We start from the raw sequence: 19065 nt of genomic DNA on the forward strand, positions 1-19065 counted from the left end.
GCAGGTGCTGGGGCTGGGCTCGAGACCCCCCCCAGACAGAGGTAGATGATTTGGGCGACATCCAGGTCTCTCGCTGGCTGCGTCCAGCTCTAAGTCTCTACCTGTCTCTCTATGTCTCTGACTTTCCCTGAGCCTCTCCATCTTGCTGTCTCTGACTCTGTGTCTCTGTCTCTCTTCGTCTCTCCTCTCTCTCCTCTTCTTCAGTGTCTCGGGCCTTTCCTCTCACGCCCCTGCTCCTGGTCCCTCTGCTGTGGCGGGTGTCCTTGCACTGGTGCCCCGGGACGCACCGGCCCATGAGGGCTGACAGCCGGTGCTCCAGAGATATTTCCGGAATGAATGACTAAACGAGTGACTACGCACACCGTGAGCTGCGGGTGGGCACGCACCTGGACAGGCCTTTCCTGGGCAGGCTTGCCGAGACCCCTGGGACCCTCCCCCAGCCGCTTGCGAGACTCCAGGGATGTGCCCATGACGGCTCCTCCCCGCCCTCGGAGCAGGGTGGCTCCCCGCTGCCGTCGTGTCGTCGTTGGAGGCGTGGGTAGCAGCTGGGAGAACCGGCTGGGTGCTGCCCCTCCCCATGGGCTGGGCACAGGTAGGCACCTGGCGGGCTCCCGGCGGGCGGGCGGCAGACGCCGCTGCTGCAGCACGCGCACCTGTCCCCTGCTCGTCCTCCCCTCCCCGCCCTCGCTCACCTGCCATGGACGAGCCCTGCGACCTCCCGACCCAGGACCTGTGGGCCAGCTATGGCCAAGACTTTACTGAAATCAGGTGAGGCGTGAGACCCCCTCGGGGAAGAGGCCGGCGGCGACAGGCAGGCTGCTGGCCAAGGCCTCCTGCAGCCTCAGGCCTGGCCGGACTGGGGCCGGCTTGGGCTGTGCTGCTGCCCTGGCTGGCTGCGGCGCAAGACCCCTAGAGACGGGGGCTGGGCTGTAATGATTTGTCAGCCTCCCTCACTCTCCCGGCCTCAGTGGTCCTATCTGTCAAAAGGGGTTCCTCAGCGGTCTAATCTGGTGCTTAGTCGTCACTCAGGAAACCTAGGGGTCTGTTGTACCCTGATGGTTTCCCAGAAAGGCCACAGAAGAATGGGGGTGCGTCCCCCTCTCCACCAGGAGAGCAAGGGCACAGCTGAGCTAGACGGGTATGGCGGGTGGGCAATGGCCCTGGCATCACGCTGACATTCATGGCACCGCTTTCCAGAGGGGAGACTGAGGCCGAGAAGCACAGGGACCCGATGGCAGCTCAAGGCGGATCTGAACCCCAGGCTCCAGCCTCCGCCACCTCCAGCAGCCATGATGCTCACACCCTGACCCTGCTCATGACAGATGGACAAGGGCCAGAGCGGAGGGCAGGCCATGGGGGTCGCACAGCCAAGTCCCCGGCTGGGAGCAGAGGGACAGCCAGCCCTGTCCCCTCCAGCCACCCTCCCTGCTCCCACCGTCCTGTCCCAGGCTCCCTCCCAGGAGCTCAGTCTGGAACCCTGGGTGTCAGGGGCAGCGGCAGCTGAGACCTGCTTGCTTACGGACCGAGACTAGCTTGTGAGCGTCTCTGAGCGGAGAGGGGCCTCGCCCAGGGACCCTCCCTCTCCCCCACACTTGCGGGAGCTTCCGGAATCCCCCAGACCTGCTCTGTCATCCTCCTGGAAGGGGTCCCCTCTTCCCAGGCCCTGTCCTGCTGGGCTCAGGTACCCCGAGTTGCCCCTGCACCCATTTCAGAGGGGCCCCTGCCTGGTCGCCACGCCCGGGTGTGGTCCCGGCCCCACTTCTCCCCCACTCCCACACCCCGGGCCGAGTCCCCTTCTGCTGCCCTGCCTCTGGCGGCATCCTCTTCCTCCAGGGTCTCACGCAGCCTCTGCTGTTGCCCTCTCCTCCCAGGCACGCCAGGACTCCGGGCCCCTCCTGAGGTGCTGGCTTCCCTCAACCTGCATTCCTTCCTCCGCGCTGCTGCTAACCCAGCACCGAGGCACCCCGGGCTTTTCTCAGCTCCAAACCCACTCCGGTTCTTCCCAGCCCCCAGCCTCCCATGCCTCAAGGCTCCCCAGGACTCATCCCAGCAGCCCCCCAAAACCTCAAAGTTAGAGCAATCCTAACTTGCACATGGGAGCACGGTGTGGCCACCCACACAGAGCAGCTCTGGCTCGACGTGGGGCGTGGAGCTGGGGTCCGAGCCCTCTCCCCTCTGACCTCTGCTCCCCACGCAACCACGTCCTCTCTTGCTGGTGGCCGGGGCCTCCACCGCCCGCTTCCCAGCCCCGCACCTGCAGTGGCCTCTGCCCCATTTCCTTAGCTAGCCAACGTTCTCTCCCAGACCCAGAGAACCCTCAAGGGCCAGTTCGGGTTTTCAGTCAGCAACAGAGGCCTGGGCAGGGACCTACTCTGGGCTCCCGTGCTCTGAGGTCTGACCTTGGCTCTAACCGGTGGTGCCGGCACTCTGACCTACATGAGGATCAGGACTGAGCCGAAGGTACCGCATGAGGAGGGCGGTGGGTGTGGGTGAATGAATGAATGAATGAATGGCGGGCAGCAATGCCACCCTAAGAGCCGCAGGATGAGTCAGGGTGAGCTGACGGGGGGCGGGGAGTGAGGCGTGGGGAGGAAGTGGCTGGGAGGCTGTGCCTGGCCACCAGGGAGCCCTGGAAACTCCCCACAGATGGCCGAGTCCGAGGGTGGCCACGCGGATCGCCCTGACTCCGCACAGCTGAACCATTGCTGATGCGGGCACTGGCCCAGGTTCACTCGTTGATTTTGGTGCAAGAACCCGTTTGGAAACCCATGTGCCTCTGTTTGCTAGGAAACGGCTTCTTATGCCAAGATTCTGTACACCAACGTAAACTTTTCCCTCAGTGCCACCTTGGCCCCCAGGAGCTTTCAGAGCCCGGGCCTCCATCACAGAGATGAGTGTTACACAAGCAAACAGGTGACAGACACCAGGGTCGAGTCGGGGAGGAGGTAGCTGGGCGGGGAGGAGCCGGAATTACTGACGGGATGCTGGGCTCAGAATGTTCTAGATCAAGAGCTTTGTTAGATTGGGTTGATGTGTCCTCCCTCTAGCTTAACCAGAACGAGGTAAGAATGTTGCAGAGGGATTAGACAGTGGGAGGTCGGCGGGGCAGGTGGATGTGCCCGCGGAATGCCATCTGTATCAGCTGGTGAACCCCGTGAACGCCCTGTAATCCCGGTTAAGATCGGAGGCTCAGAGAGGTTCCGCGACCTGTCCAGGGTCACAGAGCTGCCAATCGGGGTGGAGGCAGGATTTGCACCCCGGGAACCCTGACTCATGCCCTGGGTGGAACCCCGGTCAGGGAGGGGGCTGTTGAAGCCAGCGGCTTTTGGAGCTGGGGGGGTGGCCGCAGCTGCGACCCTGCCTCCCAGCTGACGGTGGCAGCCTTGGCAGCTTCTGCAGTCACAGCGTGGCCCCTCCCACCTCTGGAGGACCGAGCTGCTCCAGTGGTTTTATAGCTGCGGTGGCGGTGAGGCCAGAGGCCAGCGCAGGAGTGGCCTGGCGAGGGGTTTTCAGCATTGAGCAGCTTAGCGCACGGCCAGTGGCCCTCAGTGTGAAGGCCCGGGCATGGGGCTCGTGGCATTCAGCAGCAAGGACTCTGATGCGGTGGGCAGACACACTGTGGGGCGGGCTGCTCCGTCCTGAGTTCGAATCCTGTCTGTGGTGCACCCCTCCCCACCCCACCTCCACCCTGGGGCATCTGACAGGCAGTGCCAGTGGCCCAGTGGCCTGGTGGCCACAGCGGCCACTTACGTGGGGCTCTTTATCTCTTGGTTCCAGCCTCCTCTTCCTTCTGCTCCAAGTTCCTGGCCACCTCCCGTGTTGGTGTTAGGGTGCACTCCATGCAGCGGGTGGGTGGAAATCTGATGGAGAATTCGGAAACCTTCCGGAACCTTCTCCAACCCCTGTTCTAAGCATGTGTGGTTCTCCTGATGGCCCGGAGAGGAGACTCCAGAAACCCCCCCTTAACTTCACATGAGACAAAGGGACCGGACTATGGCTAGCAAATGGGGTTGCCCCTGGGGGATGCTCCCCACAGGGGGGGGTGGCAGTGAGGGACTTGCCACTGCTGCCGGCTGACATGCAAACAGGAGCCACGTAAGCACACATATTCTGGCAGGTGCATGTTTTTAAATGTGGGAGAGACAAGTGGGCCTGTTTTTAACCCAGGTCAGTGAGTGTGGTGGTCATCGAGGGCACTTCTGCTCCGGGGTGTCCAGGGTGGGCGTCTTCTTTCGGAGGTGACAGGCCAGGCTGTGGCCCAGCAGCTTAGCAGGTTTTCCCAGCACGCATTAGTTTGCGGGTTCAATCAAGGCAGTGAACTGTGCCCCTTCCCTCAGCACACACACACACACACACCGAGCATCCCAATGGTGTCAGTGCACACAGCAGGCGGCTAATAAATGTATGCTGGCTGGAGCTGGCATTGTGGCACAATAGCCAAAGCCTAGTATCCCATCTGGGAGCCAGTTCGAATCCTGGCTACTCCACTTCCCTTCCGGTTTCCTGCCAACCTGTCTGAGAAAGCAGCGGACTTGGGCCTAAGTGCTGGGGCCCCTGCTCCCTGCTGGGGTCCTGAGTTCCTGTCTTCACTCTGGTCATTGCAACGACTTGGAGAGAGAAACCAGGAACCTGCCTCTCTCTCTGTCTCTCTCTCTCTGTCTCTCTCGCTCTCCCTCTCTGTAATTCTACCTTTTAAATGAGATAAATAAGTAAATCTGTTGGAAAGGAGAAGAGAGAGAGCACGAGAGAGCAGTGGGGAGAGCGCCCCGGGCTAGGGCTCCTCGGTGTGGTGGAGCATGGAGGGTTCAGGGAACAAGCAGAACCCGGCACTGGGGGCGGGACAGTGCAGGAAGCCCAGCTCTGCCCAGCACGCTGGCACCGCGCTGGGTGTCCACCCAGGAGGAGGGGTGCAGGCGACAGGCAGGTGCCTGGGGCAGGAGAGAGAGAGGCCACAAGGGACAGAGCTGGAGACCTCAAATCTGAGTGTGCGTCCCATCATGCAATTGTGAGTGGGACACTCCTCGGCTCCCGGCCTCAGTCTGCCCTTCTCTACAATGGGCCCACAAGGGAGAGCAGCCTGCTGCCACAGCCCAGGGGCAGAACAACTGAGTTATTTATTTATTTACTTATTTATTTATTTTTTAAAAAAAGTGAAATGGCGAGGGGAGACAGGCTGGCGTCGTGGTCACGATTCCACGCGGCGTGACATCACGCTGTGTTCTGGCAGCTCCCTTCCCGATTGTGGGTCCAGCAGGCAGTGTCAGGCAACCTGGCTAGGAGCAGAAGGGCTGCAGTCAAGGAAGCAGAGAGGTTGGGGCCAGAACATTGCAAGCTTCTGTTACAAATGCCAGCATCCCATATGAGTGCTGGTTCGGGTCCTAGCGTCCCCGCTTGCCACTCAGCTCCTGCGTGTGTCTGGGGAAGCACTCGAGGACGGCCCAAAGCCTTGAGGCCCTGCACCAGCATGGGAGGCCCCAAGCGGCTTCTCCCTCCTGGCTTCAGACCGGTTCAGCTCCAACCATAGCAACCATTTGGGGAGTGACCTCTCAGATGGAAAATCTCCCTATCTCTGTCTCTCCTTCTCTCTTTAGGTTTGCTTTTCCAATTAAAAAAAAAATCTATTTTTTTTAATTGAAGATTTATGGGCCCAGCATGGTAGCCTAGAGGCTAAAGTTCTTGCCTTGTACATGCCAGGATCCCACATGGGCACCAATTTGCGTCCTGGCGGCCCTGTTTCCCATCCAGCTCCCTGCCTGTGGCCTGGGAGAGCAGTCAAGGATGGCCCAAAGCCTTGGGACCCTGCACGCACATGGGAGACCTGGAAGAAGCTCCTAGCTCCTGGCTTCACATCAGCCCAGCTCTGGCTGTTGTGGTCACTTGGGGTGTGAACTTGCAGATGCAAGATCTTTCTCTCCGTCTCTCCTCCTTTCTGTAAATCTGACTTTCCAATAAAAATAATCTTTTTTTAAATGAAGATTTATTTGTGAGGCAGAATTGCTGAGACAGAGAGAAAGAAAACTTCCATCTGCTGGCTCACTCTGCAAATGGCTACAACAGCCAGGACTGGGCGCATTAGCAAGGAGCTGGATTGGAAGTGGAGGAGCCGGGACTTGAACCGGTGCCTCTCTGGGATGCTGGCGCTGCAGGCAGCCGCTTAACCGGTTACACAATGCAGAATTGCACTCGGCTGTAGAAAGAAACCAACTCTGACATGCAGTGTGCCACCCCCCCAAAAAACATCTGGAAAATCAAAAAGCTGTTGTGTGTGTACCTGGGGCACTGTAGACTCGTCATGGGCTGTGACAGTCACGTGACAAGGTACACAGCAGGAGACTATGGGCTCCAAGCCCACCCCACACCAGGGTGCACCTGCAGGGGGTCGGGGAAGCGACCCTCTGCTGGCGCGTGGGGTCAGGGCCAGCCATGCTGAGCTGAGCCAGAACCAGCAATGAGCCAAGCAGGACGAGCGTTCCAGAATGGGCAACAGCAGACCAAGACGCTCCCTGGTCACAAGCTCAGCCCGGCTGTGCTGGCCTCCAGGGGCATCGTGGCAGCCGCTGCTTGGAGAGGGACGTGGGGACCACTGCCCGTGCGAGCGACCGCGCTGGCCACACTCCATGCGCCATGTGGCCCTCCTCCAAAGGAAAAATGCTCTTGGTTGCTGGTTTTCTTCCACAAAGTAAAGCCGAGAAAAAGAGACAAAAAAGCAAGACAGAGATCTTTATGTGCTGGGTTATCCCCCCAATGCCCACCACAGCCAGGGGAGGCCTGAAACTAGGTCTCCCCAACGTGAGGGTCCCAAGCGATGACTTAAAGATTTACTTACTTTTATTGGAGCGGCAGTCAGAGAGAAATCTTCCATCCACCGGCTCACTCTCCAAATGGCTGCAACAGCTGGAGCTGGACCAGGCCAAAGCTAGGAGCCAGGAGCTTCTTCTGGGTCTCCCACGCAGGTGCAGGGTCCCAAGGCTTTGGGCCGTCCTTGACTGCTTTCCCAGGCCACAGGCAGGGAGCTGGATGGGAAGTGGAGCATCCGGGACTCAGACTGTGTCCATATGGGATGCTGGCTCCCTGCCGCTTCACTGCTAGCCTGCACAGGAAGCCAGTGACGTCAGAGCAGCTCAGCTGCACAGCACTCCAGGCTTTGTGCCATTGCCTGGAGAACAGTGTGCGTCCTTGGGTGTGTTTTCACGCCTTAGAAGTTTCTAGACCGTGAACCGCAGGAATCTAAGCAGCACCTATGTTGAAAAAGTTTGTGCACCTGTCACCCAGAGTCCATATTGGAGGTAAACACTGCCCCGGGGTGGGGGTGAAGAAGGCATGAAACGTGGTGTCTGCAGGTCTGGCTTGTTTACCAGGCCTTTCTCAGGTCTGCAGCCCCTGGCATCCACACAGCCGCGTGTGCCGCAGAGGGAGACAGTGTGCTGTGTGCCAGCTTGCCTGCCCTCGGCCAAGACTGAAAGAACAGGATAGATAAAAGTCACCAAGTGCCAAAACGTGGGGGCGCAACTGGGGGCGCGGGTCCCCTGTGCTGGCCGAGGCCTGGGAAGACCACGGCACCCATGGTTCCCTGCAGGGGTGGTGGGAGTCACTCTGGGAGAGGGACAGGAGGAGGCCACCTGCCAGCAGGAGGCCAGCAGGGGCAGCGTGGCTGCACGGCTGGACACTGCCCAGCATGTGCTGGCCAGAGGCGCTCGCGAGGTCAGCTTGGGCTGTGGGGAGCTTGGCAGCTTTCCCGGGGCATGCAGCCACCCAGGGTGTGAGTCAGCAGATCCGCTGGGTCCTGGAGGAGCTCAGGCCCAGGGCTTCCAGGGACATTCCTGGGAGGGGGCGGGACCCCAGGTCCGACCCCTCACAGACTCTGCTCCCAAGCCCTCTCGCCCCAAGCACCCTCCAGGGCCACCATCTCAGAGGGACCTCCCTGCCTCCATTTCCCTAAAATGCATCCCTCTCTAGGCCTCAAGGCTCCCCCCTCTGCATCAGGACACTTCCCGATGCCCTTGACTTAAATACTGCCCTGCAGCCATCCTATATAGGTTGCAGTGGGGACCCCATTCCTGGGGCATTCCGGGTACTCAGTACACACGGGTGGGGTGAATGATCCGGTGAGTGGGCTTGCCCCAGCTCAGCCAACAGTCAGGTGCCCAAGGGCATCTCAAGCCCTCTGCACCCTCCAGGGCCCTTCCTTCCCAGGGGTGCTCCCGAAGGACAAACCCCAGGGGGCTCGGCTCGAGTCGCTGCCCCCTCCGCCTCGGTGGCCAGCAGGGACACCGACCAGCAGGCTCAGTCCCCAGAAGCTGGCACCCTCCCTGCCCCTTGGTGATCACCGCCCCCCCCCCCACTGTGCCAGCCCCGCTCCTTGATGACTGTGCTATTCTCTCTCTCTTGTAAGATTTTTTTTATTTTTAAAGGGAAGTTAGACCCACAGAGAGGAAGATCTTCCCTCCCTTGGTTCACTCCCCAACTGGCCGCAACGGCCAGAGCTGTGCCAATCCGAAGCCACAAGCTTCCTCCAGGTCTCCCATGTGGGTGCAGGGTCCCAAGGCTTTGGCCCTTGACTGCTTTCCCAGGCCACAAGCAGGGAGCTGGATGGGAAGTGGGGCTGCCAGGACTAAAACTGGCGCCCATTTGGGATCCTAGCGTGTGCGAGGCCAGGACCTTAACCACTAGGCTACCATGCCGGGCCCCTTCTGTCTCTTTAAAATGAATTAGAAGATCTCTTTCTCCCTCTCTATAACTCTTCCTTTCAAATACATAAATCTAATGCATTGATTTTACATTTTGACTTGACGAGTACAGTTCTCTTTCCCCATCGGTTCAGTAGGGAAGCTGGGCCAGGCCGAAGACAGACGCTGGTCCCCAGTGAGTGGCAGGGACCCAGGCCTTGGCGCCGTCACCCCGGAGTGTGTGTCAGGCGGAAGCAGAGCGAGGCAAAGCTGAGATGTGAAGCCAGCACACCGAGGCACGGGCGCGGGGTCACAGGCGGCGGTGCCGTTGCTGTGGCCACATCCCAGCCGCTCTTCTTGGCGTCTTGAGGTTGTCTTTTGGGTCCTGTTGCTATTGGAAGAAATAATCTCAAACCAAGTTTTTAAATTTTTTTCTTTATTATTATTATTATTATTTTAAGATTTACTTAGAGTCTGTGTGGTAGCCTAGTGGCTAAGGTTTGCCTTGCATGTGCCCGGATCCTATATGGTTACTGGCTCGTGTCCCGGCTGCCCCACTTCCCATCCAGCTCCCTGCTTGTGGCCTGGGAAAGCAGTCAAGGACGGCCCAAAGCCTTGGGACCCTGCACCAGTGTGGGAGACCCAGAAGAAGCTCCTGACTCCTGGGTTCGGATCAGCCCAGCTCTGGCTGTTGTGGTCAATTGGGGAGTGAATCATCAGACAGAAGATCTTTCTCTCTGTCTCTCCTCCTCTCTGTAAATCTGCCTTTCTAATAAAAATAAATACATCTTAAAAAAAAAAAAAAAGCAAAGTTAGAGATCTTCTATCCACCAAATGGTCACAACAGGCAGGACGGAGCTGGGCTGGAGCCAGGAGCCTGGAACTCCAGCAGGGTCTCCCCTGGGTGAGGGCCCAAGTGCTTGGGCCTCTCTGCTGCTCTCCCAGGCACATCAGCAGGGAGCTGGCACTCTGACCCATGTTGCTATGGGATGCTGGCATCATAAGCAGCTCCACCTGCTGTGCCCAGTGCAGAACCCGAGCTGGCTTCCTTCCAGTGCTGGTATGGTCTTGTCCTGCTGATCAAGTCCAATGGGCTTCACTGGACTGAAACCGAGGTGGCTCCCAGGCCAATTCTGCCTAGAGGGTCCGGGAAAAATCTGTTCCTTGCATCTGCCCTTTTGCAGGGCCGCCACCCACTCTACATGGGGCCATCTCTGTCCTCCATGGCCCCTACCTCCCTCCTCTTTCTGCCCCTAACCTTCCATGCTTTTCCTCTGCGCACCCTGATGAAGACACTCAGGCCTCCCCGTCCCCTAGAAACCCCAGCCAACCACAGCCGTGGAAACAGAATTCCCGGGGCCCTGGGGACCTTCCCGTGCGGTTGCGGCTCATCCCTTCTCACTGCTGCAGGTGGCGCTTGACACAGTAGACCACGACCTGTGCCCTCCCTGCCCTAAGACATCTATGTCCCTCAGTGTCCTGGGACCTCCATCCCGACTCCTGGGAGTGGCTCCCCGGGGAAGGCAGAGGGCCGACATTTGGGAGGTGGCCCGCGTGAGTTCAGGCACCTGCGGAGGCCAGAGGGTGGGAGAGGGCCAACCATAGGGCGATACACGAAGGAGAGAGAGGCTGGGAGCATGCCCGGTTTCTAGAACCATCCCTCTCTGAGAGCTGCCTACCCCAACCCGGGTGCCATGACCACACGCCTTCAGCACCAGGGCATGTTGGACCCACTTGAAGCGGCGTAGCTGAAAACCCTGCCTGTTCAGGCAGCTCATGGCAGAACGCGCCAGGGGCTTGGCTGTGAACACACGATGTTGACACAAACACAAATTTCCCTTCAACACAGGAGAGAAGGCAACTTGACTCTACGAGTTTAACTTGTAGAAGCTGCCTTCGTGGCGGGGGGAGGGGAGCAGCTCAGTGAAGACCCCCGCATCCCCAGCTGGACCCCTGCCACCCGCATGGGAAACACGGACCAAGTCCCCAGGGTCCGGCTCCGGCCCCTGGCCTTGGCGGAGCCATTTTCTCCTTTTGAACCAGCAGATAGGGAATCTTTCTCTCTGTTTCTCCTCTCTGTGTTTCTGCCTTTGAAATAAAATTAAATAAATCTTTCTTAAAAGCACCTTTTTGGAAAAAAAAAACTTTTTTGAAAGTTCATGGAAAATAGAACTAAAACTTATTTTGGTACCAAAAACTTTGAAATGTGTGCAGATCTTCTCCTACTAGAATTCTTTAGCTGGAAGGCAGAGAGGCAGAGCTGAGGACGCACAGCCCGAGAGAGATCTTCCATCTACTGGTTCACTTCCCTAAAGACCTACTGAGGTTTGGGAGCCAGATCTGGGTTTGGGGGTGTCCTGCCACGTGGCGGCCAGAGACTTGGGTGGCTGAACCACCTAGCGGGAACTGGGGCACCCCGCTACGGGGTGTGGGTGTCCCAGGTAGCGGCTTGAACACCTGCACCATTATAACTGCCGCTCGGTTCCCTCTTTGAAGAGGCACTAATTACTGATCTAGCAACCTGCCCCCGGGAGTTAAATACCCACGCGTTGGCGGGGTGGGTGTGGCGGCAGACACCGGGTCGGTGCGTGAAACCACCCCAGGTCACCTCATATCTTTCTGATAGCTTCTCCAAACAGCCCCGGCCCCTACCTGGAAGGGGCAGACCCTGCAGAAACCCCCACTTGGGAGACCTAGGTGCAGGTGTTGAGCCTGCTCCCGGCCCCGCGGCTCACGTCCTAGCCAAGCCACGCAACAGTGGCCGGCGGCGTGGCCTCCCTGGACGTCCATCTCCTCCTCCGTGGTGCCAGAGGCCCCTGAGAGGGCATGAATGAGCCATGGCATGTGCGGGCCTGGCAGGGAGCATGCCCCGCAGCCGCCGCCCGGCTCTGGTAAACATGCCTGCCAGGCGCCTTCTGCCACAGGCCACCCAGGGCAACGGGTGTCCGTGTACTTTGGCACAGGTAGGAAGCTGGATGGGAAGTGGAGCGGCCGGGAGAGCCGGATTGTGCTGCAGGGAGCAAGGAGGAGAGCGCCAGGCCAGCTGCCCCGCGGCCTCACTGAGTGTCCTTCACCTCCACAGCCAGAAGCTGCCAGGCGAATACTTCAAGTACAAGGGCATCCCCTTCCCCGTGGGCCTGTACTCACCTGACAGCATCAGCCTGGTGGAGAACAGCACCGACGTGCGTGACGACGACATCTTCATCATCACCTACCCCAAATCAGGTACCGCTGGCTGAGGTGGGCTGCAGAGTGGGCGGGGCTTGGAGAGAAGGGCGGGGCCTGGAGAGTGAGGGGCAGGGCTTGGAGAGAAAGGGCGGCGTTTGGAGTGAGGGGCGGGGCATAGGATTATAAGAGGTGGAACTCAGGGAGGGGAGGGGTGGGGCTTGGGAAAGGGGGCGGGGAAGAGGGTGAGAAGAGGTGGAGCTCGGAGGTAGGCGGGGCTTGGAGAGGAGGGGCGGGGCTCAGGGAGTGGGCGTGGCTGAGGAGAGTGAGGGAGAAAGTGGGGTGCGGCTGGAAATGAGAGGGGCACTTGCTGAGGCGAAAGCAGACACCCTGGGCCTGGTCTGCTCAGGCCCCGGGGGAGCCTGGCCTCTGCCCTGGCTGTTCCCCCAGGTGGGAGGTGGGACAGGCTGGCCCTAGAAGCCCAGACTAGTACCTGGGACAGAGTGAATGTTCCAGGAGATGTGCGGAATGGAGGGAGGGGGCGAGGAGGGCGCGTCGCTATCTCCGTTCAGTACCTTGTCTTTTTTATTTTTCTGAACTGTGCGTGTTAGAGAGGAGAGTCCTGCTGTGCTGACTTGCTGCCAGCGGCTCTCTGCTGCCTCCAAGGTGGGCACTAGCAGGAATGGAGCCAGATTGTAACTCAGGCTGGACGTGGGAGACGTCTGAGCATCCCAAGAGGCCTCTTGTTGTTTAAGTATTTTTTATTTGAATGTGCAAAGCAGCAGAGGTGGACAGATGTCTTCTGTCTGCTGGGTAAGTCTGTAAGTTCCTGCAGCCCCAGCCAAAGCCAGGAGCCTGGAGCTCCATCCTGGTCCCCCGTGTGGGCAGCAGTGACTCAGGCACTTGGGCCACCCTCCCATGGGCACCTGCAGGGAGCTGGACAGCTAAGCCAAATGCTGGCCCCAAGGGCTTCCGGGAAACACCCAGGAGACCAGCACACTGCAATTTTATGGGACTTTTAATTTGCATTTTGCTCATGGAGTTTCTTCCACCGTCAGCCATCACCGTCTTTGACATAATATCTGTTCAAACATTGCATTTCTTTTTAATTGGCTTTTTCATTTTCTTATTGCTGAATTTGAGAGTTCTTTATAACCTGATTTATTTGAGAGGGTGCTCCCACCTGCTTTCACCCCAAATGCTTACAACAGCCAGAGAACATTTGAAGCTGGGAGCCCAGAATTCAGCCCAGGTCACCCCGTGGGAGGCAGGAATGCAGCCACGGTTCCCAGGAAGCCGAGGGCAGGAGCCGGGGGTGGGCGTGGAGCCCAGGAGCTCCGGTGTGACCTGAGCATCCTAACGAAGCCAAAACCCTGCTCCCAAGCGTATTGTTAAAAAAGAATTATTTATCTTTATTGAAAGATATATTTTTGCAGAGAGGAGAAATAGAAGGATCTTCCATCTGCTGGTTCACTCCCCAAGTGGCCGTCACAGCCAGAGCTGAGCCGATCCGAAGCCAGGAGCTAGGAGCCTCTTCTGGGTCTCCCATGCGGGTGCAGGGTCCCAAGACTTTGGGCCATCCTCTACTGCTTTCCCAGGCCACAAGCAGGGAAGTGGCGCTGCCAGGATTAGAGCCAGCGATCCCTTTGGGATCCCAGCGTGTGTAAGGCGAGGACTTCAGCCACTAGGCTACCGTGCCGGGCCATGTTTTTCATTCTGTATGGGTTTTGTTTTGTTTTGTCAGTCTTCTTTTTTTCCCCCTCTCGGTTAGGTTTTATAATTTTAGATTTTTAAAATAGATTTGTTTATTTATTTGAAAGTTAGATAGAGAGAGAGCTGTTCAATCCACTGGTCCACTGCCCAAAAAGCTGCAACAGCCGGAACTGGGCCAGGCCAAGGCCAGCAGCTTCTCCCTGGTCTCCCATGTGAAAACAGGGTCCCCAGGCCTCGGCCATCTTCTGATGGTTCCCAGGCCACAAGCAGGGAGCTGGATGGGAAGCGGGTTGTGCTCACATGGGATGCTGGGGTCACAAGCCAGCCCTTAAGATTCCCACTTCAATGAGGTTCTCAGAAGAATCACACTCCCAGGGCGAGGAGATCGGGCTGTGTTTGGGGGTGCAGGGGGTGCTGGTGTCGGGAACGTGGAGGGACTGCTAGGGAAACGACAGTACTTTGGGGATGGTGGCCCCACAATGCGAGCATGTGCAAGGCCAGGAAACTGTACACAGTAACTAATGTGGTAAGTCATGTTCATTTTAACACAGAACGCTTAGCTAGCTTAAAGCCTGCTGGGAATCACGGCTTCCCGAGACCACAGCCTGGTTAACCACCAGCGCCCCAGGTCCCCTGTAATTCCCTGGAGTGGGGTGAGGGTCACCTGGTGGCCCCTGCTGAGCACGCATCACTGGTCCACGACAGCCAGCCAGGCCTCCTTCCGCGTCCTCCGGCGCCCTCTGCTGCCAGTTTAGCCATGAGCCAGCTGACCCGGTCGGCTGGATCGGGCGCCTGGACAGCGGGCAGTGCGATTGTGGAAGCCTTGGGTCAGCACCTGGTGCGGGTGCCGCCTAGAATCCAGACTTGTGGAACGCGATCTCGGCAGCATTTCCTGCCGGACCTGCCTTGCTCGCCTGGAAACAGGGTGATGGACAGGGCCGCTCCTCCCTTCCAAGCGATGCAATGAAGCAGCCAAGCTCAGAAGGGTGCAGGAGGGGCAGAGGGATGCAGACGGGGCGGCAGAACCCACGCAGCTCGGGCCACCCTGCTTCCTCCAGCTCTGCCAGTGCCTGGGAACTCTCCCTCCCCACAGCCTGTGGATGTGTCCTCCTGTGGTTCCGCTGGCCACGGCAGCCAGGGCAGGACCAGTCTGGAGCTCCACCTGGGTCTCCCACGTGGGTGCAGGAGCCCAAGCACTGGGCCATCCTCTGCTTTCCCAGTGCAGCAGCAGAGCGCTGGACCGGAAGTGGAGCCCCACACAGGGGGTGGTTTAACTGACTCTGCGATGAGGTTGCTCAGCCCTGCCTCCCACACAAGCAGGCAGGACTCTGCCAGGGTAGACAAGGCAGACCACACAGTGGAGGGGTCGCCCTCCCCACCCCGCCGCACCCAAGCTAGCCTTCCCGTCTCTCCCGCAGGCACCAGCTGGATGATTGAGATTGTCAGCCTGATCCTGAAAGATGGGGACCCCTCCTGGATCCGCTCAGTGCCCATCTGGGAGCGGGCGCCCTGGTGTGAGACGGTCTTGGGTGCCTTCAGCTTGGAGGACCGGCCCAGCCCTCGCATCATGAGCTCCCACCTCCCCCGGCAGTTCTTCAACAAGGCCTTATTCAACTCCAAGGCGAAGGTGCGTGGTGGGCTGACGGCTGCCCCGGGGCCATGCACCTGCTGGGCAAGGGATGGGGCTAGCTGGGAGAAAACACACAATGCCGCCCTGGGAGCAAACACAGAAGCTGGAATAAATGGGGTGGGGGCGTATTCAGTCGAGGAGATGGCTGGGGCCAGAGCGAGGGCTAAGGAGCAGAATGAGGGCTGGGGGCGACAGGGGCCAATGCCCCCCCCCATTAAAGTCACTGAAGTTCCCTTGAGAAGGTGCTGTTTGTGTGATGGCCTGAAGGACAGGTGACAGGAGCAGAGTGCTGCAGGAAGTCTTTTGGAGGTCAGGGGAGAGTAGGTGAGAAGGACCTGGGTGGGTGTGGGGTCTGAGAAGCAGTCAGGGGCTGGTGTAGCTGGAGCCGAGGGGCTGAGGAGGAGGAGGAGGGGGGACGGCTCGTGGACTCCCTCTGGAGGGCAGGTCAGGAACAGCGTCCAGGTGCGACAGAGGAGGGGTGGCTGTGGAGTACCCCGAAATCAGGACCTGGGATGCCAGGGCCATCCCGGGAGAGCCCCTGGGAGCAGCAGGGTCCCAGGTGGATGCTAGAAGGTTGAGAAGGGGCCGGCTTCTGAGTCGGTCAGTGCCTCTTGCCCTGACCACCCCCATCCTGAGCCCCATGCCTTCACCTTCTGGGTTGTCTAAGCCAAATCCGATGTCCACCTTCCCCAAGAAGTCCTCCCCGCCCTCCCTCCTCCAGGAGGGGCAGAGCTGCGCCAACCAGGACTGGGAAGGAAGTCGGCTGTGGGGTCAGACAAGAGAGCAGACAAGCTTGGGGCCCAGGGTCCTGCCGTGCCCAGTGCCTCCTCCCCTCCCTACTCTGTCCCCACACAGGTGATCTACCTGGGTCGGGACCCGCGGGACGTGGTCGTCTCCCTCTATCACTACTCCAAGATCGCCGGGCAGCTGAAGGACCCTGGCAAGCCTGACCAGTTCCTGCAGGACTTCCTCAAAGGCGAGGGTGAGGTCAAGGTCAAGGAAGGGATGAGGAGAGAGGGGGACGCTGGAGCAGAGTCCGGACAGCCGGTGGATGGGAACCGGTGGTTGGGAACCGGTGGTTGGGAACCGGAGGAGAAGCGGAGAGGGAGGGGCTTGGGGCGGGTGTCTGGCTGGGAGGGGCAGCTCTGGGATCCTGGTCGGGGGAGGGCAAGCCCGAGCCCCCTGAGCCCGAGCCCGAGCCCTGCCTGCCCTCCACCTGCAGTGCAGTTCGGCTCCTGGTTTGACCACATCAAGGGCTGGATTCGGATGCAGGGACAGGAAAATTTCCTCTTCCTGACCTACGAGGAGCTTCAGCAGGTACGTACCCACCCTTTCCTCATGTCCCACCCACCACCGTCCTGCCTGTGTCAGGGGCTGGCGATATAGCCCTGAAACCCCGGATGCCCTGAGGCCAGGCGCCGGACAAACACCACTGACCAATATGGGATCTAGCGCGTCAGTGGACGCAGAGCACAAAGAGACGCTGATGGGATGTGCTTGGTAAAACATTTGAAAAGTAGAGCAGTAGAAGCAGAGAGATCTCCCAGTTGCTGGTTCACTCCCCGGATGCCCACAGCTGCTGGGGCCAGGCTGAGAGCAGGGGCTCCATCTGTGTCTCCCCCGTGGGAGCCGGGGCCCAAGCACTTGGGCTGTCTCCTGCTGTGCTCCCAGGGGCATTAGCAGGGAGCTAGATCAGAAGTGGACCAGCCGAGACTCGAACCATATACTTCAGGATGGGATGCGGGCCACCCAAGCAAGACCTTGCCTGGTCATATCACTGTTTACCCCAACCTGATTGGAAATGGGGTGACCTGGGCTGGGCTGGGTGCTGGTTCTCCATCTCTGCCTGTCACATATAGAAATCTTTAAAAGAAAAATGGGGTGGTTGGGGGACCTCTGAGGGTCTTGCAGTGTAGACAGCCAGTGCAAAGGCCACGTGAGGAGAGGGGAGCGGGTGGGAGGGTCTGTGCCACGGCGTGCCCGCCCTGTGCGTGTATCATGCCGTGGGACACGCAGTTGGGACACACCAACTGTCCTTCCAGTCCAGCCTTTTTGTGGCACAGACTCTGGGTTCAAGGGGCCCAACAGAGTGGTCTCCAGTCTCCAACGAGCCTCCCCAAGGCAAGGCGCTGGTGGACAGGGGCCCCATGGGGTCCACCCAGCATGGGTACAGACCCCCTCTGGCATTACTGCCTTCCAAACCTTGGTATGTTTCCATGGATGGAAAGATCTGGAAAGAACTCTCACCAATCCAGCCTTCACTCCCCATCCTCCCACCCCCACCCTTTGCCATCAAGCTTTGTTCTCCAAATTCAGAACTGGGACACAGACTGACAGCCGCTGGGCTGGGCTGGGCCAAGCTGAGCTGAGCCGAGGCGCTACCCACACCAGCGGTTGGAGGGACACAGGGTTGGGGGCCGGGTGCCTGCAGGGGTGTGGGAGGGAGAGGCCAGGGCCAAGGTCAGAGGAGCTGGGTGGGGAATGCCAGGCAGTGGGGGACATGAAGCAGCCTTGTCCTGGGCCGGGGGTGAGGGAGGTGAGTACACGGCATAACCCAGCCCACGCCTGCGTCTAACTGCAGGAAGGGGAGTGGGTGGGAGGCACAGACCCCCAAACCCCCAAAGCTCGCACTAGCTACAGCTTGGTGGTAGCTGACCCCTCCCCCTGCCCCGTAGGACCTGGAGGGCTGCGTGAGGCATGTGAGCGAGTTCCTGGGCCGACCGCTGGGCGAAGAGGCACTGGGCTCTGTGGTGGCACACTCAGCCTTTGGTGCCATGAAGACCAACACCATGTCCAACTACACACTGCTACCCCCCAGCCTGCTGGACCACAGCCAGGGGGCCTTCCTCAGGAAAGGTGCGGGGCTGGGGTGGGCGGGCATCATGCAGGCGAGGGCAGGTCCCACCCTGGCACCACATGGCTCATACCTGCTCCCTCTCGGTGTGGGGTTCCCTGAGCTGACACCTGAGGTTGCCGGGGGCTGTGCGCATGGCCGAGACAATTCCCCGTGCTCCTGCAGCCCTTCTGCACGGCCAGCGTCCAGTCTGACCCATAACATCCCTTATGGGGATGCAGGGCCCCTCGGGTGTCCCAGGGCCACCTCCCTTCTGTCGGGACCCTGACTTTGTCATTGGTCACTTTGTTGATCGAGTCTCAGGGTTAGCACTGGGACACCTCGGGGGAGGGGTCTGGGGTCCTGGCCGAGGGACCTGTCCTGAGACTGCGGTGTGCTGCTTGGAGGGGGTGGGCGGTCAGGCAGTGCAGAGCGTCCAGCAGTGACGTCAGGAATGACTGTGAACCAGGGGTCGGGAAAGAGCGGACACTCTGGGGGCAAGAGGGGGCTGGGCAGGGTTGTAGCGGGCCTGGGGCCAGGCCTGCTGAGAGGGGGCTGTGAGTTTGGCCTCTGCGGGCTCCCGTGGGTGGATAGAGATGAGGGTGGACGGGCTGGGAGGTACGGTGCAGCCTCTCACCCACCTCTCGTCCTCCAGGGGTCTGTGGGGACTGGAAGAACCACTTCACCGTGGCGCAGAGCGAGGCCTTCGACCGCGTCTACCGCAAGCAGATGCAGGGGCTGCCCACCTTTCCCTGGGACAAGTGCCCGGAGGCCGCCAGCCCGGACCCCGAGCCCAGCCCCAGTCCTAGCCAGGTCTCCAAGCACCCCGACCCGTGACCTTCACAATAAACCATATCATTCCCACCTGGCTCCTCCAGACACTATGGAATGACGCGGGAGGGTCCACAGGTAGGTGGGGCATCGAAGTTGCTGTGGGGACCCTGCACCCAGCAGCTGGGGGCCTCAGAAGGATGGGGTCCCCCGTATCTGGGGCTCAGCTTATGGGGTCCATGTCTCAGAAGCCCTGGCAGAGCAAAGGTACTACAGGGAGCCACAGG

General features: G+C 59.7%; 1 protein-coding gene across 1 annotated transcript; it reads left to right on the forward strand.

The window, feature by feature from the left end:
* The first annotated feature begins 697 nt into the window (after positions 1-697).
* SULT2B1 (sulfotransferase family 2B member 1) lies at positions 698-18844 on the forward strand. Its single transcript, XM_040978199.1, has 7 exons — positions 698-768; positions 11749-11891; positions 14963-15171; positions 16030-16156; positions 16397-16491; positions 17850-18030; positions 18663-18844. Exons 1-7 carry the CDS (start codon positions 698-700, stop codon positions 18842-18844), a joined length of 1008 nt encoding a protein of 335 aa, XP_040834133.1.
* Positions 18845-19065: the final 221 nt, after the last annotated feature.

This window comes from Ochotona curzoniae, unplaced genomic scaffold (genome assembly GCF_017591425.1).
Source record: "Ochotona curzoniae isolate NIBS_2020 unplaced genomic scaffold, NIBS_Ocur_1.0 contig_2861, whole genome shotgun sequence".
Taxonomy (NCBI): Eukaryota; Metazoa; Chordata; class Mammalia; order Lagomorpha; family Ochotonidae; genus Ochotona; species Ochotona curzoniae.